General features: G+C 31.3%; 2 protein-coding genes across 30 annotated transcripts in view; one reads left to right on the forward strand and one right to left on the reverse strand.

Annotated features, from left to right (window-relative positions):
• shot (dystonin-like protein short stop) overlaps positions 1 to 27,667 on the reverse strand; it is a 572,629-nt gene that overhangs the window by 5,512 nt on the left and 539,450 nt on the right. For 11 of the 29 annotated variants that reach the window (XM_085960985.1, XM_085960962.1, XM_085960983.1 and 8 more), the window contains 11 exons: positions 27,247 to 27,288; positions 25,204 to 25,281; positions 21,138 to 21,309; positions 20,878 to 20,995; positions 20,169 to 20,398; positions 19,847 to 19,964; positions 10,684 to 10,829; positions 4,421 to 4,569; positions 4,147 to 4,265; positions 3,276 to 3,453; positions 2,172 to 2,240 (listed from right to left, as the gene is read on the reverse strand). In XM_085960985.1, coding sequence (XP_085817111.1) covers positions 2,172 to 2,240; positions 3,276 to 3,453; positions 4,147 to 4,265; positions 4,421 to 4,569; positions 10,684 to 10,829; positions 19,847 to 19,964; positions 20,169 to 20,398; positions 20,878 to 20,995; positions 21,138 to 21,309; positions 25,204 to 25,281; positions 27,247 to 27,288 — 1,419 coding nt within the window. Of the gene's footprint in view, positions 1 to 2,171; positions 2,241 to 3,275; positions 3,454 to 4,146; positions 4,266 to 4,420; positions 4,570 to 7,229; positions 7,514 to 10,683; positions 10,830 to 19,846; positions 19,965 to 20,168; positions 20,399 to 20,877; positions 20,996 to 21,137; positions 21,310 to 25,203; positions 25,282 to 27,246; positions 27,289 to 27,667 lie in introns of those variants that run through there. The other 18 variants (XM_085960986.1, XM_085960963.1, XM_085960969.1 and 15 more) reach the window with 7 other exon arrangements.
• Positions 14,463 to 17,300, forward strand: wls (Wnt ligand secretion mediator). Its single transcript, XM_085960987.1, has one exon. The coding sequence runs from the start codon at positions 15,177 to 15,179 to the stop codon at positions 16,812 to 16,814; it is 1,638 nt and encodes a 545-aa protein (XP_085817113.1). The 5' UTR covers positions 14,463 to 15,176; the 3' UTR covers positions 16,815 to 17,300.

The raw sequence follows: 27,667 nt of genomic DNA on the forward strand, positions 1-27,667 counted from the left end.
CATACTGGGTGTATCCGCTATGTGTTACTTGGAATGGTGATTGTTATGAATGTTACTTAGACACATTCCCAATACAAGTAACGCATAACATTTACATAAATATGACTATGCATATTGCCCTAAAATATTGAATTACTTATTAATCTTTTAATATACAGTTAGATCTAGAATACCCCTAAGGCTATCAATACATGATTTAGAAATACCTTTCAACATCAATATGTTTAATTATTCCATGAACAGTTATTTTACGAACTCTATGGAAGATGATAATATTTTAAATTTCAAAATCTTCTATAGAATTGTAGAATCAAAAACTATATTATTATAAATTACAGAGCTAGAATTATTGCTATTTTTATAAATAATGTTTGTTCACAAAACATTTAATCCCTGGTTAAGAAAACGATTTTATTTTAGGATTGACAGAGAATGACATACAGTTACAGTTACTAAGCAGAATAAAAAGTGCGTAATGTAATAATAATAATTATATGTACATTATCAATTTACATTGTATAATAAAATTATGAAACAGATGAAACATCTGAATTTATATATACAATGAATGAATAATTAATTTTAAATGTTTTAAACAATATATAATATTTTCGGATAATATAAGTAAAATGAATGATGAAGTTTATTATGATCTATCTATAGATTCCACATAATAAAACATTTGATAAAATCTAATATTTATATATCATATTATACCTACTTATACTTATAATAAGATAGTTAATAATGATGATATCTCTTCTTCACTTCAATGAGTAATGATGATAATGCATTGATTTTATTGTCAGTTTGATGTACCCATACTCTGTCATAAAGATGTATGTATGTATGTAACATATTCTAGCTCCGCATTATACAATGTTCAAGCAATCACAATTGTCCAACATAAGCTGTGATTGGCCACCATTCCATCGGCAGTGTTTTATTTCCCACGCAGGCATGTTCTGGACAATCTAAATAAGGCGATCTTATAATATAGGACCTTCCTAAAACCCAAGGCAAACTAGAGAAAAACTCAAACAAAATAAAAACAACTCAGGGGGGACTAATCGGGGACCGGAATAGAAAAAAAACACCACCCCTCCGAATAAAACAAAACACTAAATGATAAACTAAAATTCAAACAGAGGATTTTTCAGCATTGGAAACCTGGGATTAAAAAAGCGGCAAGACAAAATATTATAATATACATATTATGTATAGCGTGGTTTTGAGAAATTAGTTTAAATCCGAATTATCCAATCAAAAAAGGACAAGGTAAAATAAGGTTAAATTACCATTTTCGTTTCAAAGCAAAACCCAGTATGGTTTATTCTCTACACAGAGTTTCAACAGACCCTTTTAAACGAGGTGCGATTTATATCGTTTCATTCAACCCATTCACCTGGATTAAATATACATTGAAAAAAGTGTTAATTTGAGAAGGGCATCGTGTCATTGCTACACTGAGCACACTAACTGTGTGCAAAGACTCGAAACAAGTCATTATTCAAACTGTCACTGTTGTATGGATGAATATATAAAATAATTATGCTTACATAAACCAACCCGTTATGTAGATGTTTAATTGTCACTTTTTATGTTATTAAAAAAAAACTGGGACTACACAAGTGACAAAACACAGTATGAGTAAAATCAAACTAGATTTTTCTACAAGAAAAAAACAGAAGGTATAAATCTGTTGCTAGTAAAACTTCTACAAATTTTCCTTATGAATAATACTATAATATGATCTGACAATATCTACAGTTAATTATACAAAAATATACATAATATCTCTGAAGTGACTTCTATTTGTATGTATAGTTGAAGTTGAAACGCGTTTGAAATATTTCTCGCGAAATTGTTTAATGGATTTCTCTACACAAATATGGATGTGAACAGTATGTACAGGAAAAATCTCACTGACTGAAAAGTTCCATTCAAGGGATTGATATGCATAATATTGTAATACTGCTTATTTACAATGAAAATGAAATATATTTTCAATGCTATTCAGTGCCGATATACTAAAGGTAGCTCTTGGATTGTGGGATCAGGAAAAGCAGTGGAAAGCTACAAAAAGGATGTACACCCAAGGAAAAAAAAACACACGCACACACAATGAGTGTATAATAAATGATCCAGTGCAGATTGTATTCGGAAAGTACCTGACTAGTGAACCAACTGCCGACAACGTGGGAATGCTTGACGTTCTGAACATGCCGCTGCCAGTGTACCTATGTCGGGATATCACAAACCAAGATAATACTCCATACTTATTCTTAACTTAGAGCTATTGATGTAATTATGATGGTAAGTGTTTAAATCAAAGAATTACTTTAATGTGACGAATGGCAGGAATTCAATATTGGGAAGTAAATAGCAAAATGTTTTCTAATCCATGAACATTGAGTATTGTTTCAAATATAGCAACATAATTCGATAGCGGTTACCAAATTAGTCAAACTAGAGAACTCAACGATAAACATGTGATAAAAGAAGAAAACCACTGTCACATCAAGTTTGACCAATGTGATTTGTGTCATTGACAAACCGCCGTCAAATGAATACATTAACTCTATTATATTCAGTACAAATAGTATTATTATTAAACTTTTTATGGTCTCATCTTCAGACGAATTCCCAATTGGAATTTATTGGGTGACTTGTAACATGAGAACAAGTGGACAAGCTTTGAACCTGGACCCATATGCCAGGAAATAACACTAGGTAATTGGAAATAAAACTGATCAAAACGAATTTTCAAAAATCTGTACTTAGTGTATACCCTCACATGTAAATAGTTGTTATATTGTAAACAAAAATAAAAAAAATAGCTAGTTGCCTCATTGCTTCCCAATATTGAAAACCAGTTAAAATTTATAATATTTTGGTTAAGATAATTCAAGTTAAATGTTATTGATTAATACGGTAAGTAATACATACCCAAATGGAAATTAAATAGATTTAAAATTAGTTTTCATGATTATTCAAGAGATATAAATAAATAATCTTGAAATTTAACGAAATATATAATAAATAATAGAAATATTTTTGATGAGTTGTGAATGCTTCATAATATAGTCCACAATGTTTTCCTGCTCCGATGCCTGTAGATGATTGTAATCTCTGAATGTGACGGAAATACACCAATAATTATTGAAAATAAAATATTGTAGATTACAATATTCTCCGTATAGTAATAATTTTATTGATGTTAGCTGAAAAGATACGACAGAATAAATTTAATATAATGGAAAAGAGTAAATTACCTTCCAGCAGCAGGACTGACTAGGCCGGTGGGTGTCCTAGGACGGGAACTGCCGTTTGAGGTGGTTCCCAACTTGGAGCCCGTGGTGCGAGGGGTGGACAGTCCCGATCGGGCTGTGGTCGTGGTGGTAGTGGCTGGCACTCTTCTGGACAGGGGGATTCGCGATGGCGTACCATCGTCTGAAAAACAGAATTAAAAATATTCAAAAATTTGTAATAAGGAGTCTATTAAACTTTGGGTATCCTAGAAATCATTTATATATGAGGATTGGGCCCCTATGAGCCTTATCATTATTCATTGTGCCCAAGGTGGAGTTGTGGCAGAAAATTCATCTTTAAAGCTGTGGCCCTGAATTCGAATCCCACGTGACAGATTCACATGTCCATCAGCCATTTCTCGTCAAAAACCACACCGGATTGTAGAGCTGATGAAAATAGCCATTCATTTAATCTTCTTTTATATCTGTGCGAAGATATGGTGAAACCAAATTGTGTATTGCAGAATTAGTATGTGTTTTTGAGCTAGTTGAGAATTGAATTTTCGATCCAGAATTATGGTAATATTTAGATGATTTATTACAAAACTTCTGCAATTATGACGACTACAAATATTATTAACAAACTATATATATTAAAATAAGAGAAATACACAAATTGAAACATTAATGCTCATTTCTTTAAGCTTCAATATCCATCACTATGGACTAGTTTCTTTGGAATATATTTTAGATGTACCAAGAAATAGTTATATTATATTATGTTATAGTCGACCGTTCCGAAGATGGGTTTATGGTCCGAAACAGCTGTCAACGTAAATGACTCAATTAAATAGAATTAGCAAAAATAACTTTGTTTCAAAATCATGATAATGACCTGTGCTATCTAACGAGAGGTTGGATCCGTGTCTAGAAGGTGGTTTTGAGCCAGCGCGACTTGCAGGTCGTGACGAGGGTCTTGAAGGGGGACCAGAACCACCCGGTGTCAGGGTTGATCTAAAAAAAGCATTTTATATATTATCTTATTAGGTTGTTCTTGGGCCTTACTGTTATGAAATTTTAAGCTACATAACCAAATGTACCGGTTAAATTACACTAAGAATGTGAGAAGAGAAAAACATGGATATTTGTATATAACAATGGCCACACACCTGGCGGTGGATGGTTTCCTCAATGCGGACCGTGGTGGTCCCAAAGAAGCTTCATTGTCGCTCAAGGAATCAGGAGTACCGGCCGATAGTGACGTGCGGGAAGTTCTAGTTGTTGCCATTGGTACGGATCGCACCGAACGTTCGCGGACCTGTAGATTATGATATAATTTAGATTATAAAGAGTTTCAATTGACGACAAAAACCAGATGTAAATTTTATTAAAACACCTCATAATCAATGAACATAATTATTTTTATATTCCAATCAAACGTAAAACAAACCGAATTAAGCGCATTATTTCCACTTGTTAGGCGAAAATTATGAGTCGAAATACAAATGAGAGCATCGCTGTTTGCATTAAAGTGAGGCATAAACTTTGATAAAAATTTTGTCACACGATATATTTTCTAAATTAACAAAGTATAACAGGACAACTTTTATTTTCATTTCCAAAATGTTTTTTTTACTTTTCGTTTCGTTTCTTAGGTACAAGGGTTTGTCGTATTATACCACATGACATTTTTGTTGTCAAGGTAATTTCTTGTTGTGAGTTAAAAAAACTCTCTCCACAGAGGTAGCTCATTCTGCTTCTCCGCTATTGAATTACAAATTACTTTTGTCTTAAAAAATATTTATTATACTTAAAAATTCGCAAATACAATTAAAATATTATAATAAATTATTTATAAAAGTGGAGTTAAACACTTTTTAAGTCTTAAAATAATTGTAATTTTTTTTATAATAATTAAAAATTAGAATCTATTTGTTAGTTAGTATGTATAATATACAGATAAATAATAAAAGTATTTCTAGAAAGTGAATGATTTTAAAATAATAAATACACTCACTATGGCCGAGTCGGCCTATAGCGTCGTGGGTCCCAGGTTCGAATCCTAGGTCTGGCAAGTACACATATTGTTTTTAAATTTGAGTCAGAGTGTGGACCTAATAGGTTGAGCAAGTAGCTGACATCCATTTGTCATAAAAACAAAATCTGTTAATATAAACCTCCACTCTGTGGAGGCCCATGTGATCTTATTAGGATCGGACATTGTCGGAAGAAAATATATTTATATAATAGAAGGGTGAAGAAATAAACTATTTGGAGTGTCATTTCCAAACTTCTTCATATGATGGTTTATAGCCAGTAACAGCTGTCATAAAATGACAACATAAGTATAACTTTTATATAACATAGAAAAACAAATTCATTATGGATCAAATTAATAAATTGTTTATAATTTAAAATTTCAATCAGTTTTGAAGGTACTATAATCGACTTTTAAAATTAATTAACAATTCTGTTATGATATCTGATAATTTATTGTTTAAAAAATAATTCACTTTGAGTATTCGAGATATTCATGTTGAATGCCTGTAAGTACTTACGTTATTTTGATGCCAACAATAATACAAACCTTAGGATTGGTACGGCGTTCAGTTTTAAAATTAAAACATCTTAATAATAATAAAATACACTCTCATACATCTATCACATGACGTACGAACAGAAATAATGATTTAAATATACTTTGGACAAAACACGTCTATTAAGATAATAAAATAAATTTCTGAAAGCTTATTAAAAATACAACAGCCTAAGTAAAAACTTAAATTTAATTATAGTGTAATACGATAAAATGTTCCTTCAAATTTCTGATAATATTCCAAAGGAATTTCTAATGTTATTCTCAAGGATTAACATAGGTAGTAATTGTTTGTAATATTTAATAACGAAAACAGGATTGATAGGTACCTATAACACCAATGTTTCTATTTGGTATTACATAAATGATAAATTACAAAATATTAGCCTATATATGGACCGAAAGAAATCATAGAACATACTAATTAGGGAAGTATGATGTCTAATTCTACAATCTATATATTGTTGTATCTATCTAGCCACCTAGAGGTATTTATATATAATATTTAAAACACTACAAATTATAATGAATGCAATTAGATGAAATGAATTATCAAAATAATGATTCAAAACATTTTTTTTAAATTACAACTTCAAGGTTTAAATTTTTTACTACTCTATTAAATGAATTGACTATAATATGTATATGTGAGTATGTGAGCTAAGAATATTATGGAATTTCATATTTTCTATTATTTTATACTAAATAACAAGTATGTACTGAATGATTTTACTTAGTGAATATTAAAAACATAATATGTACAACTACATTGTAACATATATAAATTATATAACATTAAATTATGGATAACCACTAGAGAAAACTGCAATAAATAATTCATTGAGAAATTCAACTCATATAAATATAATATTTCATATTAATGCTGCATAACATTACTTGATAGACGGTAAGAATGTATATCAAAACAATTCCTTTAATATGATTTTAGTACAAGGACTCCACTTTGCAAGAATGCAGTTGCATTTTGATGAGCAGTGTTTATTGTTCCACCTGACCTTACAACAGTCAGCATATAGTCATTCACAACCGCAATTCCGGCTTCAATGAACCAGAACTCCCAGCCGACTGATTGCAAAATGTAGTCAGTTTGGTACAGTAAAAACGACTGCCAAAGAACAACTTAACGATGACTTGAAGTCGATTCTCATCACCATGCGTGCTGTTGATCGTAAATCGACTCCGAGCCGATCACAAAATACGACCATATCTCAGCAAAATGTGGTTTAAGCATTGCGGTCCGTAAAATATTATAAGGCAATCAATTCAGGTAAATTAAAACGGATCGTGTCCGATTGCATTCCAATTTATCAATACGCAAAGCGGGGACATGTCACATACTAAGCACTCTCTCCTAAGTGGCATAACTCTGCTGAATCCTAAATAATCCTACGAGACATTACCCAATTGTGTGAGTTGGCGGGGGAGTGATGGTGATGATGCACGTGGTGGTGGGCCTGCTGATAGCTGTGACAAGCGGCGCCGTCCGAGCCCTGCGAGGAGGCGGTCTGCGTCCGCGTGTGGCCATACACGAACGCCTGCTTGGTGCCGTGCGTGCTGCCCACGTGCAGCGGATACGAGCACGGCAATTCTTCGCGCTGCCGCAGCGCATCGAATATCGGACGCAGCTGCTCCATGAACTCCTCGGCTGCACGCGCCCGAGTTAACGCAACGCAAGACGGAGATAAGAAACATCGAGGGAGGGGAAATGATATTGTTAGATTTGTCGCCGGTGAACAGGTTCAGAAAATAAAATGTGTCAGTCACAAGACACTACGGTACCATCCTCAGTTAAGGTATCTTTCAAATATTTTGTTGACATATTATTGACATCATAAAAAAGAGTATTCATTTTGCAAAAATTAGAATGGAATAGGTATTCGATTTTAAAAAAATATCAGAAAATGATAATTATTCACAATCAATAAGCAAAGAATCAGAAAAGAATAATATAAATTTTGATTGTTTATCCATTTGTGGAAATATAATATAATTATGAAGATTATATCTCTTTCAACATCAAAATAGTATCTGACAACATATCTTAGATACAATAATAGAGAAATAAATAGTTTCATCTCAAAATTTTACTAAGCAAAGACCAGACGTGCTCAACTTGACACTGAATAAAATCAGAGTAATTGGATTAATCATTATTTTGTTCATCTTTGGCTGTCGCATGAATATAATTTTGAGAGAAACTGGTACACACAAGTTTCTTGTATAGAAAACGTATCATGGTGATTCATTAATATTTAAACTGACTGTTCTATGTCATAAAAGGGATAACATACTCACCATAGTCAGTTTAAATAATAGCGAAATATTTTATTTGTTTTAAGGTAACGCAGTATTTTTTGGGATTGTCGATTATCTATTATATTGTTTTAAAACCTTTGTTAGTCGCGGTTCTATAAAGATTAATTGCCATTTCTATTTATCGAAATACATCATTTATTATAAAACCGTTGAATACTTTTTTGTTGCTACAGATTGAGCTTTATATTTTAATTGTTAGGTTAAATTTGATGCAAAATGATTTTTTTATAATATTATAAAACACTTACAATTCCACTGAAATAAATAACAAAGGCGATATGTGACAGATAGTTTTTTTAGAACGTATTTATTAAAAAAAATCAAAAAATTAAGGTGAGGGGCTAACTGCAAAAAAATATGTTAAAATTTGCGAAAAATCACGAGCTGCTTTGCTTAGGGATTAATTTCACGATGCAATGCGATGCAAAAAAAACTTGCATGAAAAAAAAAACAATGCATTAATTGATCAAGGGGACACAAAGCTAATAATTCAATTTTATTATAATCCGTAATGCTTTCTTGAATGAAGTATAATTTAACAACACTGCTGGCGACACTACAATCAAGGTTTGGGGAAAACAATGAATTATGGGAAAAATAATTTGACTTGATTTACCAAAAAATGCTTGAAATTCAAGAATTATTGCGTTTTTCTTTTAAAAATCTAAAAGGTAGGCACTTATTTTACATGCCTAATCAAAGCATATTATTTAAAGAAAAAAAAGGATATACACACACACACACAAATAAAATTAAATGTATTTGATTCTTTTAAAAATTGAAAATGAAGATAGCGCATTTTGAAAAGTTATAGCATGCAAAAAGCATTTAAAAATTCACACTAAATACATAAATAATTATGAATGAAAACAGTATCAGAGTTTATGATTTAAGAAACAAAAAAAAAAGTATTATTTGACAAATCAAGTCAAACATTACAAGGATAACAATAGTAAAGGAGTTTGAAGGAGTTTAGCCGTAACATACCTTATATTTTCTGCAGACTAATATCGAAGAAAAATACCAACCGAAGACGCTGACAGTTTGAGAAGGCGTGCTACCACAGATCCTCAAATGTTTTTTTACACTGCGCACCCCATTACGTGAGTGAAGAGTATTCACAAAATAAATTTATTAGAAATATACATTTAAAAAATTAAAAAATTACTGAAAATAAAAACAAAATGATGCAAATAACAACAGAAATATGTCTTACGGTGCTTCATTCAACTCATTTTTGCAACAGGCCATTCATGCATGCTTATACGACTAAGTGTACTTACTAGAAATCAGTTTTTGATTTTGATACAACCAATTCCCAAAAGAATACCTGCCAAACCAATGTCGATCGCGGTTATGTATGTACCAGACTAATATTTATGTTAGCAGTTAGCAAAAATATTTAATATTAGTCGATTGACACAGCATATGTGTCAAAATATTAATAATCAGTAATCACGCATCAGATAATTTAATAAATTTAAACAATCATAAAAATAATATTTACTTTTCATGTCCCTACATTATACAATAAAATGCTCATGTAGCAAAATCGTCATAAGAAGTTATCAATATTCATTGGTTTTTTTTGAGATACGTGAGTATGGGACAGCCTCAGATTCACACCTTTTTTTAAAACATGTAATGGTGATAGAATTATTAACCTCACTTTCTAGAAAAAAAGCATTCTATATTACCAGTTAAAGGTCTAATTCACATCTCAAAATATAGTTCACTGAGGCAGGTATAATATTGGAAATTTGTTGCATTGTTTCTTACCTTGGTTTAGCCGCAATAGTGCAATAAGCTTCTTTACTAAATACCAACAAGCCACAACCGATGAAATTAAAAAAAAAACTTTTCCTTTGTAGCTTTGGCTCAGTAGGTTTCATATTATAATTATAGCCTATAACTAATATTACATGAAAATTTCAAAATTTTACCACAGGACGATGCTCTAAGTCAGTCTAAGTCTATGCGCAAATCACTTTTATCAATATTTTAGCATTCAGGTCTATTGTTTGAAGAATGCCATTAGTATATATAATTAGTCAATGCTTTTATTACTATTAATGTAATACTTTCAATATTCATCACATATTTAAATATTATCTAAACAATGGATAACCTAATTATGTATATTATGTATATTATGTATGATTATTACAAAACATTTTCTCATTTATTTATAATAAATTGCCACCTTATTTTGGAAACCTTTTATAATGAAAGTATCTTAGTTCCTTTTTTATAATAATAAATTCTAAAGACAGTAGAGGACTAATAATAAAACTGAAAGTTGATAGTTCTAATATCTGTGACCAAATGATAAATTTTACTTTAGAAAAGGTAAGGTAATTCAATTAATATGGCATTCTTCATAAACGGACAAGAATAATAAATATTGAGCAGTCGAACGAGGAAAAGAAGATATCATAAAGGTGTTGGGCTTCACACCTTTTTGGTAGCGGCAGATGGCGTTGGCAAGGGTGTTCGTACCTTTGTGATAGGGCCAGCGGAACCGACGGTGGGCGGCGTGCTGGTGGATGACCTCGGAGTCTTCGACTTGAAAGCGCTCATGCTCTGTGACACCCCGTCCGCCAAAATGAACTGTTCTCTCAACTCGATGTTGGTACGTCCCTTGGCTGGTGTTTTTCAGATTACCGGCACGTTCGTAACGGTCGACGGAGTGCGATGACATCGACGATGATGATAATCGCCCCAACGGTGCGTTAAGGATCCAGAGACGAATTTCGAGGGGACAGTGGTAAAAGCGGACCGGGTAATTTTAGGGAAGATGAATATAAAAAGCATAAATCAATGATAAAGGATAATTAAAAAAAAAAAAAGTGGACGATGATAATATTGTATCATCATATTTTAAAGAATCAAATTGAAAGGGTTAAATGATTGAAAAATAAAAATAAAAAATTCAGTTTAAAAGAAAAAGAAAGATTTTAAATTTGAATGATTTCAAAGTAAGGTGACAGAAAATTGAATTAATATAATAAAAATCGGTGTGAAGATTGCAATAGTGAGTCGAGGTGGGGAATAAATCGATGAGGAAAAAAATGAAAAGAGAAAAAAAATTCAAATCAGAATACCAACCAAATAAAATTACAATTTTGTCAGGTGGGAGTTTTTTGTCGATTTCCGGAGTGGTCGAGGGCAAAAAAACGGAATGTTGCCATTAGTAAAATTGCTCTCATGTTTTTTTAAACAAATAAATAAACACTTTCAACTCACACTCTGACAACATCCAGCGGTGTACATGTCAAGAAATATAAACTACTGAGTACCGATATTTGAGCCAATAGAACATGCCGAGAAAAACAGTTGACAATCGGGGGAAAATAGACTAAATTTGATAATAAAATGCTATAAAGTTTATTTTATCCAATGCTTAGTCTATTCTATAAAGGGCAACATCCTAATGTAGGATTATATTCTAGCCATTCACAAGTGTTTGCACAAACATAGAATGAATGACAATATTCACATGAAACATACATACGGACATATTTGAATGATTTTGAGTACAATGTTGTAATTTTTTTTTGTGTCATGTGTTATTAGGTATTGAAACGTAATTTCGGTGGACTGAAATAGTACTGTATGGTGAATAACCGCCCTAAAGAAAATTATATAAATTGTTCTATTTCAAAATGATAATATTGATACTATTGTGAGATCAAAATAATGAATTACTATATTATGTATCTGGTTTTGTAAAGCCAGTTTAAATAACAATATTTAATAACAAACAAAGCTTTTAATAATAATGTGGTCTATCTATTTTGTACTCAATTTCTATTTCTTGCATATACACATAGAACAAAAAATAAGTTAAAGAGATGCGTGAAATTCAATTACTATTGTGAATGTGTCTTATAATTCTTGATATTTTTATTTAACAACAAACGAAAGCCAACATTTTAAGTCAGTAATTAGTACCTACCAAAAAAACAATAATAAATATTAAATTGAATATTGTTTACTTAACATAGTACTTATTTAAGTACTATTAAATTAATACTACCTTAGGCAATTATTTTATTGCAAAAGTCTCATTACCCGAGAGAACTGTCATCAAATAATAATATCAAGAGATTTTTGTGACACCTAATGCAAAATAATTAAAAATTTCTAAGATTGTAAATGAAAATAAATAAAAAATGAACAACAAAAAATATGACAAAAACTTTGTGCAATGTGGTAAATGTGATGAGTTATGTCATTGTTACATTCTAATACGAAATAATGATAAAAGCAATCCACAAAATATAAATGAATATAAATGAATAACAAAAACACAAAACTAAAATGAATGCGAAATCCAATAATGTTGTGATTATCACATATTCTAGTGGTTTTTCAAACATTGTTTTTACTAATTTGCTTAAAAAACCATTATAATGAAGTTCTACTATCAATCAATACATATTAATTTAGTACTGATTATAATTGAATAATTTTTGTAGTACATTATTGAATTTCTCATTTAAAAACTAAACCAAACCATAAATATGATTATTATTAATACTTGATTACAGTTAGTAAAATAAAGAAAAAGACTAATAAAAAAAATGTCAAAAAGCATATCACCGAAAGTGCTACATACAATAAGTATTTTTGTGTACAATTTCACCTCTCCAAATTCAAATTCTACCAACATATTATTATTAAATGATTATAATTAAGAGTTAAGAATATTATTTAAAATCTTGTATGTATCCTATAAGATAAAATTGTTAAAATCCATAGACAAAAAAAAGGTCTTATAATCATTAAACTTAATGATGAAAAAGTATGTTACTTAACCATATACTTACATTACTTGGTAACGTTTATGGTTAAGTAACATTTTCACTAAAATTTCAACTGAGGTCATAATAATAGATAGGTGAAATTGTCACATGACCTAAATAGGCTCTTACCAAGCGGGCAACAAGCCTCGTGTTGTTCCGGTTTGCTCGGGTCGGGTAAGGGAAGGACTAAAGACACTACTCAACAAATTATACAGCAAACGGAGAAGAGGAACGTATTGATTTTAATTAGTTCAGAGGGGGTTCAGGGGAGGGTGGTACAAACGATAAAAGGACAATTAGGCAACATTCAATAACGGTTATAATAATATTATTATTATTAGTTGCCAAACGAAAACAACAAAAGAGTATTATAATAATTAAAAAAAAATAGGATAATTTAGTGGATCGATAAGGGAATTAAACAGAAGCATCATATTAGTATAATCATATTAAAACAGTGGCTGTATTACATGAATGCATTGGTTAAAATTCAAATAAAAAATGGTTTTAAGCCCACTAAGCATGTCCGATCTGACTCAAATAAATGGAGTCCGATACGGGCATTGTATTATCGTGTTATTTCAAATATGGTGGATCACGATGGACAGTTATGGCGAAATTATTAATGTTTCATTATTCAATAATGGTTAGACATTGCATTAATAATAATTATGATTAAAAAAATCAATTATGTTAGCACATATTATTTCTGTTAAAACGGTTATAGGTCGGTTTTGTTTTTGTCAATATTGTGTTGATGACAATTTTAAATAGCATGAATATTTTTTTGTTATGTTAACGAGTCTTGAAAGTGTTACAGATAGTAGTATCCCAAAATATACCTAGTTTGTATTTGTATTATTTTATATTAAATCTTAAAACTAAAATCTAAAAATATTAGGTAATATAGCATAATGATAAATTATTTATATCAATATTAATAAAGAAGAAACATTGCAAAATGAATGGGTGAACCTCAATTTAGTTGAACATAAAAAAATATAATAAATAATTCTACAACTGGGTGAAGAATTATTATTAAAAATATAAGCTGTATAAAATATAATATAATATAAAATGTAAAAATTGGGCCCCAAATTTTTGCATTGTCTATGGTAAAAAGTTGTGCTGATTGGTGATTGATAAAGAAGGTAATACTAGTTGTTTTCAATTCGAAACGGATCCGAAATATTTATAAAATTGCCAATATCATTACTTTTAAAAGTTGGTCCATTTGCATAAATCGCGGAAATTGTTTTATATTTATTTCTAGAGAAATATTTTATACGTCGTTAAAAACGATGACTTCATAGGTTTTTATGTCGAGACGCGTCGGTTATGATCACTTAGTTATGATTGAGTAATTCCACTCTCGATATAAAGTAATATACAATCCTGTTTTCCGAATAAAGTAAATTGCGTACCTACCTATAATTAATTTACATTATAAATAATACTATTTTTCACAACGTGCTCTGTCAATTGATGTGTATACAAAATGAATGTCTACAATGTAGCTATATTATTAATTATTAACCTCCACATAATTATATGACGTCACATAACTTTTAACCCCCATCTATATTATGTAACATTTTTGACACCCCCCTAAACGTCAAAAACAGCAAAATGTTTTTTTAATATTTATCCTTAAATCCCCAATATTGTGTTTTCACATCCTTTTGTTTACTTTGTGATGTCACATTTTCTGACCCCCTCCCTCATCGTCATAAATCATCACATTATATCAGACACCCACCCCCCTAGAGCGTGACGTCATAATAATATAAGGATGGCCCCCTAAGTATCATTTAAATAACCAAGTACTTGTGAACAATGGCCCAGTGCAAAATTTATTTTCACATATATATTATGAAAGATTCATATATTCCCGGTTGTATACAACATAATACTTTCATTATATTATTTACTTGGTGGTGTTTATTATTAAATTGAGCTTGGTTCGTTGCCGCAATGTGTCGTGATAGCAGCATACAACATCATAATAACGTGATCATATGATATTCATACAATTAGGGAATTTTCAATAGCGGCAATACCGACGCGGCAGGCAACATCTGACAACGCTCGCTTGTCAAAAACGCTGCTCTCTGCGAAAACAAAGAAACTGCTTAAACCGGCGCCGTGTTATGCTTAAAGTGAATTAATCTAATCTGTATCGCAATGTCGGGTACAATAATCGAGAACTTGAGCGGCAGGAAGCTGTCCGTGCTAGTTTCTCTGCTTTTGATATGCCAAGTCGTGTGTTTTTTAATCGGCGGACTGGTCGCACCCTTTCCGGCGAGCGCGCAGAACATTCTCGCGACCGTGTGCCGCGATTACTCAACAGAAAAGAATAACACCGACAAGTGGTTCTATAGCCGAGGTAAAGGCGCTTGCCAGAATCTCGATTTGGAAACGCTGGTCAGCCACCAGCCGAAAATCGCCAACCAACTGGTGTTTACATTTCAAATGCCCGTGCCGCGGGAGAGCACCAACTTGGATTATTCCCGTTGGCAGCAGAACCTGATGGGCGTGCTGCTGGCAGATATAAAGTATCATTCTCAAATGGAAATACAGCCAAGGACGCAATTGACTATTGATGCGCGTCTGGCTTACAAGAACAAAGGCGATAAAGACGACGCATGGAAATTGTATGCGAGATCTGTGGAGAAGCGAAATCTCGACTGCACGATCGAATCAAACGTGGACGCGTACCTATACAACTGTTCTGCGATCCCGTTATTTGAGCTAGGGTCCCTGCACCACGATTATTACCTTCTAAACATTCGCCTACCAGTAGACAGTGATACGAATGCGCATCTCGGTCATTTAAAAGACGTTTGGCTGATAGCCATCAATCAGAATGGCGGATTCACCAAAGTATGGTTATCCTTGAAGACCGTATTCTTCCCGTTCATTGTCGTTATCATGGTATGGTTCTGGAATCGGGTGCACATGCTCTCTAGACAACCCGTGCTTTTAGAAAAGATGCTACTATCACTAGGGGCGGCTCTGTGTCTTTTAAATTTACCATTGGAGTACTTGACTCTTCAGTTTGATATGCCATTCATGCTATTGCTCGGTGACATACGGCAGGGTGTCTTCTATGCTATGCTGCTATCATTCTGGCTCGTATTTGCCGGAGAGCACATGCTAATTCAAGACAGCGCTCTGTCCAGTTCCATCAAACAATACTGGCGACATTTGAGCGCAGTGGCCACCGGTTGCGTGTCTCTCTTCATCTTCGACATGTGCGAGAGAGGAGTCCAGCTGCGCAATCCGTTCTACTCTATCTGGGTGACCGATTTGGGCACGAACCTGGCATTGACGTTTATAATTTTGGCTGGAATATCGGCAGGAGTATATTTCCTGTTTTTGTGCGGAATGATTTGGAAAGTGTTCTGTAATATCTCTCAGAAACGCGCGTCATTGCCGGCAATGTGTTCAGTGCGCCGTTTACACTACGAGGGGATAATCTACCGCTTCAAATTTATGATGTTGACTACGCTCATTTGCGCCGCTCTGACCGTAATAGGATTCATCCTGGGGCAGGTGGCCGAAGGCCGCTGGAAGTGGGATGAGAACATCGAGCTGGAATATTCGTCTGCTTTTTTCACAGGCGTTTACGGCATGTGGAATCTGTACATCTTTGCCCTCATCGTTTTGTATGCGCCCAGCCACAAGAAATGGCCTCTGAGTGACAACGCGGACAGTCAGAACTTGAGCGAGGAAATCGAATTCAGCCGCTTGCCTAGCGAATCTAACCCCAGTGAGATTTCTTCGCTTACATCCTTCGTAAGGAAGACAACAGTGGACTAATCTGTTGCGAGAGATCAGCACCCGCCTCGCTTTATATAATCGCTAACAATCACAGTATTATTTTTGAATCTCTATGACTTCTTTAATTGTATTTGCATTTATTTTAAAGATTTTTATCTGTCGATGTAATATTTTTAAGTATGATATTGAGTGTCATATTCATTCTTTATTAAGGCGATTCCTATACAAGACTTATCTCTGTTTTAAGGTCTATTCATTCTAAAGAATACTTTACATAAAATGTGTCAATTAATATAATTTGATTTTTAATATTGTGATTACAGAAAATACATCCAATTTTATTATAGATACCATTAACAATAACATTCTTAAATTTTTCTTAGCTTATAATGATTTACTTACATTAATTTTGTTGCCATTAGTGTTAAGAAAATAATTTTGCTGTGAAATTATTATTAAGAGTTTTTTTTTTACTGTTTCCATTTACATAATTAAAAATTAACTGGCAGCTTTAAACCCAGTAAAATTGTACAAGATATTTTATTTATTATGAAATTTGATTGGTAACTACTTAATAATTTACATCACTTAATGTTTCCAACAATTAACATCGCAATGGAAACTTAGATGTATTTTGTTATTTATATTTAAAAATTAAGTTAACTTTAAAGCTTTTTTATAGTGAGTCATATTAAATTACCTGTAAGAATCTAGAATTAACTAATGAATAGAAGTTTTTACTTAAAATTATTTTTGAAAGGATAAGAATAACGCCTACTATTATTGAAGATGTGATAAAAGTGCTGAGATGACAATCGGTAAAAAAAATATGAAACGTAGAACTTCATTTTATATTTTAAGGCATATTTTTTTATGGACGGCAATCATTGTTAGAATAAACTTATGGCCAGTATGACTAATGCATGTTCATTCTAATCTATACGCGTAGTAGAATAGTTTTAAACATAATAATTCATACTATTATTATATATTGTGTATGTAAAGAAAAAACCAGAAATATATCTAATCCCGTATAGACGGATAATGAGGGCGTCGGTTTGACATAGACATAGTCCTCGTATCATAAAATAAATAAGATAATTCAATGTTTAGTAAAGGATGGATTTATAGGTATTTCAATTTGTCAATACCATTATTTTGTCTTATCTTAATTTCAGATTACCTAGTCCTCATTCTATTACTTGAATTAAGTTGAACATCTATTTTTTTTTTACTACTTACGTACTTAATAGAATTTGAAAGAAGATTCACTCGGATAAAACTATGTAAATCCAATAACTGGACATCATCAAATGAGTCATAATAAATGGATTACCGAGTCATTGCCTTTTTCACAATGTATCTCTTAACTAAATTATATCAAAACTAAACATCTCCAAATTATGAAATGATTCCATGATACAGTAATATTTCTGTTGACAGACCTCCTTAATAATGAAGTTTTGAAAACCAGCTCATTTTCAATTATCAAGCATGAAATTTTCTAAAATATGAAATAAGGAAATAGAAATGTCAGTCAAATAAAGCTATACTATTAAAATCAAAAATTAAAATTTACACTTCATCAAAGATTTTGCCAAGAAAATTGTATTAGGTACGGAGTGGTTGAAATCTTTTGTATGGACACGGTCCTTATGGTAACATTTTTTTTTTTTTTTTTTTTACAAAAGTGTATTTTTGATTGTTTTTTATTTTTGTACTGTGCAGCTCTACTTTGTATGTGATTAAAACCTCCAATATCAAAATTTCAAGTAATATGCGATATCTATTTGCTTTCTTAACTGAATGAATCCAGCCGTAAACATTTACCAATTGAATGGCAAAGTATTTAACGTAATTAATTTAGCGTTATGAGAAGTAATCTAACTAATGTATTAAAATAATAGACTGCTATATTGTGACTAATTTTATTTATATACCGAAAGCATAATTATTTTAATTAGACTAGGAATTTTGTAATAATAATATTATGTATTTAATATTTTTTGACCTGACGATAACAGATTGTTGCGAGTCTTCAGTGTTATTATATGTAATAATGTGTTATAATTTATTATAATCTGTACAATTGATATAAGGACACGTTTGTAATACCTTTTATAGTCTTTTCAAATCAGCACAACTTGATGTAATAAATAATATTTAAAATAATGTATAATTGAAATCATTTTCCAATGTGAAATATACTTGATTGGATATAATAAAAAAATTACACCCGACATATATTTCCTTTCATTTAATATTTATGTCACCCTGTTAATGATAATATCCTCGATTCCACATATTAATAATAAAGAGAAGGTAGGTTGAATAAATTATTTTTGATAATGACAATGCAATGTAGATTAGTCAAAGTAATTTAAACTTCAATGAGAGAAAAAATACCATGATATTGTGTATTGATCTGAATATTATGTAATATTAATATATACCAATGTAGTATGACATGAATATTAATGATATTATTATTCACTATAAAAAGTGATAGAAGCAATTGAATAATTATCGGCAAAATGATACATGTTTGCAATGACAACTTGTTTTTTCTTTATAAATGTGAACTTTCAATTAAGCAACATTACACAAATTAAAAATAATATATCTGTTTCACAAAAAAAACAATTATCTATGGTATGCATAACGCATTTCAATTAATCGATTAAAAATGTAGTTATAAATAATATAACTATTTAACATTTTATTAATGACAGTTTTCACTGATTTTTGTTTCAATTAAAATAAGCCATCTAAAATTGAGTCAATTCAATATTATTTTGCCAATAATGCATATCAAAATATCAGAAAATTATTTCAAAAGATCTCTTTGCAATAGATACTTTAGTATGAGTAATATTTAAAAATAATTAATTTCATACAGTCGATTGAGTCGATTGAGTCGATTGATTGGTGAGTCCGTCAAATTTAAAATTAAATTTTATAGTATGTCAGTAGACATCTGTTGGAATTATCAATCGATTGCATAGAATATTTGAGCATCGTAATAGTATAATTGTTTTGAGAGAGAATTATGGTAAAAAGTTATAACGTACCCCTGCACGGATCATTCTTCACCAAGAACTCGTCTAGAGCCATCCAGCCTCCTCCGACTCTCACCATCACAGTGGAGCGGAGGATTCTCACGAGTCGAAGTTTCTGGGAATCACCAAACTGGGGAGAAAATAAACCAAAATTATAAAAACATAATCAATTCATTACTCAGAATATAAGAAGAATATAATAATTATTTTAAAATCCTGTTAATACTTGCCAAATGTCACAATGGCTATTGAGTAGAGAACTTGGGTTAAAATATTTAAACATTTATATGGATATTGTATGTAATAATATATGTTGGAAGTTTGCAATACTTACTCTGTATTTGCCTTCTCCGACTTGGAATACTCTGAACTTCTGTCGACAGGTGCAGAGCATGACGAGCCTCTTGACCTCATCGTGGATCTTGTCGGCGTCGGTCTCAGGCTGTCGCTGCACCCAGTCGGGACGCAGGGCCGCGATGAACTCCTGCCAATCGATCAACCCCAAGTTGTTGCGGTCAAACAGATCTGCCACGGCCTTCATCTCCAGACGGAATGTGTCGAATTCTATAAAAAACAATAAAAACTGAGTATAAATCGTATTTGGTTTTGCAATTGAATAACACAACTTCAATTTGAAGGGCACCATTTCAAATTAAATTGCTGGTGTTTTTTTTGTTATTCATAGTTTTCTTTTTATTGACTGTACCCCGTAGTTGTGGATATTGACTTAGTTATTATACATAACTTAGAAAAGACGCAGATACATGATAAGTATTAGAAAATACTTAGAAAATATTTTGGACCGATTGAGGTTCAAACACGGGTCTTTCACTAGAATATAATAGTTTATTTTTTAATCAACAAAAAACTTATATATCCAAATTTAACCGTTCTGTCATTTGCCACAGGTAATTTTAAAAACAATATATTTTTGACACTTATGATTACATAATATAACCATTAGGATGTTTCTATTTATGATAAATTAGAACCAGAAAATCGTAATAGTAATCAATCCAGAAAAGGTAATCAAGAGAACTTACTGGTATTCATAATTCCATCGATGAAGTCTTCTCTGGGGATCAAGCCATTGTTGTCCTTGTCCATCTTGCGGAACAGGTCTGTCAGGCGAGACTTCTTGTGATTCATGAACTTCAAGAACTAAACAAAACACAATAATTTTGAAAGTTGTCTATTTTTATGGTCTCATACAGTAAATTAAAATACACTTCAGGCTTTCTGCTAATGTTACCTGAACTATTATACCGACTAAGTAATATTACAACAAATATAAATGTCTTACCCTCTTCCTCCATTCCTCCCAGCTGAAGTTCCTGACTTGCTCCATCTCCTTGAGGTAGACGAGATGGTCATGCAGACGGCGCTGCCTCTCCCATGCTAACAGCCATGTGCCGCGCCATTTCTCCCAGAGCAGTTTCACTCGGCTTGATCTGAATTCCGGTTCTGATCCCTTGCTACATGTTGCCACGTGAAAAAATAATTACAATTAACATACTGTTGAATTATAATACATTATCATTAGACATCATTTCATGGTTTACCATAACGTGAGTAGAATTGTCGTGAATTAAAATTAGGCAAGTAATAATGAGAAACAAATCTTTCTGTTATATCATAGTTTCGAGTTTCAGACTATGAAACCACCATAAGAATATACAGAGCTCAACTCAATATATAACTTAATTCTAGATATTCGCAAGATTAACAATTTTATCTAGAATTTGCGATGGAACATTGGATTCATTAGCTACAATCCCCAACTACATTGTGTAGAATTAACAAAACTGTGTCTCACCTAATGGAGTTATTCTAATATATGTTCAATCAACAATAATTCAATAATTGCTAGACTCAACAATATGAGATGTTTTCAAGTACAACAAAATATCTTTCTAGTCACTGGTAAAAATGGGAAGAGCCTTATTGCTCTATCCAGTGGTCTCCAAACTCAACAAGGATGTGAGTTACTTTCAGAAATTGAAATTGTCTGGTGAGCTACTTATACATATCCCTTCTTTATATTTTTTTATTATCGTCCTTTATCGTATTATACTTAATATTATTATATTACTAGAATAAATTAGGACATCGGACTTCCAAGAAAACATAAAATGAGTACCTACTTTAATTATTTATTTATCAACAAAATAATTGGATAATATCTTGAAATAAGTGCAAGTCAGAGTAAAAATAATTAGTGAAAAGAATTGCATTCGCTTTCCTCCACATTTTTTTTCAATTTTCGGTGAGTACCTTGTCACTCGCATCCGAATGCAATTATCAAGATGTACATCTGTAGGTCTGTTTCTATATTTACTTTTAACCACTTTTATAGTGGAAAACGTAGATTCACATAAGTAGGTAGAACAAAACAATGCTTTCATTTTGAGCACAATTCAAACAAAAATTGGATACTTTTCTATTGGAACGAATGTACAAAGAAATTCATATTACAATGGCAACTTGTTAAGCATTTTATTGAAACTTAGTTCGAGAATTATTTCATTTCGGAGTCCAAATTTATAAATAGTATGATAAAACATCCTACGCGAGCTACCGAAAATGCCGCCGCGAGCGACCGTTTGGCGATCACTGCTCTATACCCAATAATATTTATAGTCTCAGAATATTGCAATAATTGATGTATTACCGATCTAATTTAGAATTGAATAAAAAAAAACCATATCAATATTATTACAAAGTAATACGTTAAAAAAGACAGGATTCTCACTTTTATTGCTCCCATATTTCTATGCAAACTTATGTTAGTTTGTTTGAAATGGGTTATAAAATAATCTCTGAAGATTGGATAAATATACAATACAAAAAAAAATTATAATGTTCACAGAAAAATATCTATAAATATTTTTCGAAACAATTATAATAATTTATTTTATTCATAAGATGTATTTTATGAAAAATAGTGCCTCGAAAAAGTGTGATTTTTTTGTGTTTCACTCGTGTTTCTTCTTAAACAGTTATAAATTATAAATATATATTTATTTAAATTTTAATAATCTATATTTATTATAAAATCATTGTAGATATATGATTCAGATCGAAACAAAGCCATTAGAAATAATTGACAGTAGGTGGTTAATACATTATCTAAATAGATACTACGAAACAAAACGGACTCCACAGTAATATTGCACTTTCAACAGAGTGTTAGTTATACATATGTGTTACAAACAATTCTACTACCTACTTTATTAAATAAACATGAAAATTTATATAGATACCTTTTTTGTTGTTGAAACACAAAACATAATAAGAGCTAGAAAAGATGTCAACATGCCAGTCAATTTAGGTACTATATAATATTATTATGTAGTAATAACTATTTTTAAATATTTATATTATAACAAATTTAAACTAAGTATCATATTAACAACAGATTTGAAATTTTAAGCATGCATAATTCAAAGTCCCTTCCGAATTCAAGTCCATCCAAACTGAACCTTCTATCGGTAGGTAGCTAACTCAATGATACCTATATTTAGATATAATCCTTTTTCTTACTTTTGAATCCACAATAAATAAATAATTCGGCGAAAAACAAAGTTTAGCAAATCAAAATTTTATTTTGATTAAGTTAATAATAACCAAATTCCCACTTTGTGCCCATAGCGTAAAGCTGGTATGTATGTACATTAAATAGCATCCTATTACGTCAATAGAATTGAACATATTTAACTTCAATTGATGCAGAATATTTAAGTCCCTAGCAAAGATGGTATCCCGTTAAAAATACATAATGCAGAATATCACCTTGTACAAATTAGACTCTCAAGAATACTTAATACTATTGGACTAAAGTATCATTAGCACGCTTTTAGGAATTGTAATAATTTTGGAGAGAAAAGTCTCACTCAAATAGAATTGTTACAAAGGACTAAAAGAAGCAAGATTTAAAAAAAATAAAAGAGCTACCATAGATTGTTTCAGGATATAGTTGAATTTTAATTGAAACTGGAAAGTGTTACACAGACAAACCATTTAATCGTATTTATTATAGGCTAATGGTGTCTACAAACGTAGCGTATACTTGAGCGGTATACTTGCGCAACTTTTTTTGCATAAGTACACATGAAAATGATTGAATTTCTATACTGTATAGTAAAAAAAAATGGGCAAACACCGTTTAAGTATGCAGATTCATTTGGAACTGGTTTAAACAAAAGAAAACAAATATTTTCTACAGATAGCACCTTTAATTTAAAGTGAGAACTTCCTAGTAAAGTTTTAGCGTAGAGTTGTATCATTATTGATAGAGACCGAAAAGTTTAACGTGAGGCCTAGTGTTGTATCTTATCTATGGTTTTTGATTTCGAAGTATTGTGAGTATAGCCAAGATTGGAAGATATTATTTCCCACTTCCTTAAATATGTATATATTTTCGCAAATTTCAAATGATATACATTTTTTCCCAATAACTTAGGATAAATTTCGTCTCTGTTCTGGCAGAACACACTAACTGGAGAATACTAGTTTTCAGTAATTTGGCTTTGCAGTTGTTAAAATGTTTGAAATGGTCTATCGTGTGAGTTTATTAAGTAATCGTAAAAAGGATGACTTTAAAATAAAGACTGTTTATTATTAGGAAGGTTTCCAGACGTTTTGGTATAACTAACTCAATATTTCATTTTTTCGAATTAGTGTCTTCTGCCAGAACAGTGACGATTTTATATGGCAACATTGAGATTTTAAGTGTGTTTTGTAGCTGTCATCGCGGCAACTCTTTCGATAACGTTGTTGAAGAGCCGAATGAGGTTATTTTGTCTTTTTTCTTCTTCACAGTAGGAGATAAGAGGACTTATAAACTTCCTGCTGTCACTTTTCTAAACTTTTGCCATTATTAACACGTCTAAATGACTGATACCGCACACTTATAAGAAATGTCAAATGCTTTCAAGGTGAGGGGAATGAATACTGAAACGCGAGAGGGGATCTAGTTCTCCAAGCCGCCCCACCGCCCATCACCGTAAACTTTTTGCAGAGGTCAATTGATTTCCAAGATATTATTGATAAGTAAATTAATATCAATGGTTGCTGTTTGAGTGAACAATTATAGTTATTCAAAATTGGACAGATTTCTCAAGTGTCTACATTATCTATTCAGACTAAATAGGAAAAAAATATTTTATGTTCCTAAAATTTGCACATTTGCTTAAAAAATAACAGACCCCACATTCAAATGTACTGCGGACGCAGTCATTTTTGAATTAGAAGTGTCATTAAGCATAGATGGACTAAGTTGGGTTGAAAGAAGTGTGTCAATTGTACTGTATAATTGAGAGTCCAAGATATACATGGCATAATGGCAGCCCCAAGCCTTAGAAACTTACCTTCCCTTTGGAGGGAATCTTGGGCCATAGTGCGGCAGATTGCGGTCAGGCGTGACTTCGCGACCCGGACTCACCCGGCTATAGATTGCCATAGAAAAAAACAAAACCAAAATAACAAAAAGGAAAACATGCATAAATACAATATTTTACAGGCAATATTAAGTGTCGCGTGGACATTTTAACTATCACCATTGTTCGAAAAAGGGGTAAAACTAGCACGCAGGGCCGGATGAACAATCTAACAACATTAATTATCGATACTATTTGTACTAATCTACTATGGAAAATTTTTCCAAAATTTACAAATCTAAATTAAAACTAAGAATTGAAATGTATATAAATGAAGTACCTAGTGCGCTATTTGATAAAATAATATAAAAAATCCACTTCCTATGATAAATTTTTATCTAAGGTATTTTTGAAAATTATTTCTTGAATTTTATGACATAATATACTTATAACAGAAGTTAATTTGACAATTACGAACTAATGAAAGGTACTCTTTGAATAGTTTTCAATGAGCAATTAATATTTTTGATTGTATAGGTCTACGGAAAAATAAAATTATATAACATAGTTCTAATCCAGCCCCGATCACACAATTTATTAATAGATAACAATAGATAAGCCAACACAAAAGTGTTAGAACAAATAATGATTTTTTTCGTATGATGGTTGATGCATGAAGATGCTAGGTGCAAATTCGGCTAAATCCATAATTGTTCCATTTTGTAAAAAAATACCAACACGTAACAGGATATTAATTAATCAATTTATTAAAAATTCAAGGAATGACTTATTTCAAAATGAAATTAACCAAATATTTTTTTCTTGTTGTAGAATATGGACTTAACTTAATTTGCACCTTGTCCAGTCAATTGTGATAATGTACATGGCCAATCAAAGCAACATAAACTAAATAAAAAAAATGAAAAAGTCTATAACTAATCATCATCAGCTACTTATTAATTTCTTTAAAATACCTGCTGTGATCATTTGATAAAATTAAATGTTTATTTAATTACATACTGTTAACTACAATAACATTAACTACATTAACAAAATCTGACAATACAAACCTCCACTCTGTGGAGGCCCATATATGATCCTATTAGGATCGGACATGGTCGGAAGAAAAAAAAAAGTACTACAATAACATAGATATAGTACCTCAAATACAAAAAAAATATATATAGATTTACCACTATCAGGATAAATAATAAAAGTCCTAAATTTAATAAAATTGATTCTTTCTACGATCAAACTTGTTAAAAAAGACTACAGACTTATATTGGATCAATGAAACAAAAAAGGGACTACTGTAAAAAAAAAACTTTTACTTAAACACTTACTATAGATTTTCATCAAATCATGAAGAATTGGAGATGGCGAATTTTGCCATTCACTTCAAGGACAAAACAGCAGAAGTGCCATAGTATTGAACATTTCTTGACTTTTAAAATAATTATTAATTACCTGCATTCGTTTTTGACTACTGAGTATAATATCAAGATTATTCAAAATCGGGAGACACAGTTAGTAATGAGGAATATATATTGATCCAAGAAGCTTTAAGAAACTTGGTAAAGAGGTGACAAAATATAGAATAATTTAATTTTTGACGAGAATACTACAATATTCACCATTTTTATTTTTTGTATTACCTTTTTTTAATATTATCATCTTTTTTTAATACCATCAACTGATTTTATTTTATTATCACCCAGTTGTATTTTATTTTACCAAGAATAACTATCGGTAACGATTTGCTCTACTAGTCTTTATTGGCATATATTTTTAGTAGGTACCCCCTTGGTACTCTGTCCTGCAAATACTGTCAAAACTATGACTGCAAAATAGCTTATATCCATTTATGATTGAAAACATAAAAGCACATAAATTTAAAGGCATGTGATAGCGGATGGGATATAGGTTCAGGTTATAACACAATATATTATGATATTTGTAACAAGCATGATAAAACAAATGCGTATGGTTTAAGATGCAACAGACATGGTGATATGTGAAAAATATATAGCTAACCTTCCGCGTCTTGCATTGCTCATATCCCGAGATCCCTTGAAACTGCACGCGTTTCGGTGAAGCGAAGCGTGGTCATGCGAGAGACAGACAGAATAACACAAACACACGTGAGATGAAGCGAGACACACATATATAAAGCACAGTGTTGCCGATGGAAAAAAGAAACATCCGGACGGATGGTATTTTTTTGTTACCGCCACACCACATTACAGTAGATATAAAATCAGTAATTTATTATGGTCCATCAAGGTCGTAAATTGATTCAATGAAATATGATGTATGGTTTTATTTCGTAATTTTCTTGTTCATAAAATGATATTTAATAAATAATTGTCAATGAAAAACATGATAATGAAACCACTCATGTAATGTTTCATAATATAAGTCATGCAATTTGTGAAGTTTCAAGCAAAAAAATGAT

This window comes from Rhyacophila brunnea, unplaced genomic scaffold (assembly GCF_057557595.1).
Source record: "Rhyacophila brunnea isolate RB1 unplaced genomic scaffold, BYU_Rbru_1.0 scaffold_12, whole genome shotgun sequence".
NCBI lineage: Eukaryota > Metazoa > Arthropoda > Insecta > Trichoptera > Rhyacophilidae > Rhyacophila > Rhyacophila brunnea.

Bases quoted from the DNA above. Each gene is read 5' to 3' on its own strand.
- wls (XM_085960987.1), top strand. From the start codon at position 15,177: ATGTCGGGTACAATAATCGAGAACTTGAGCGGCAGGAAGCTGTCCGTG.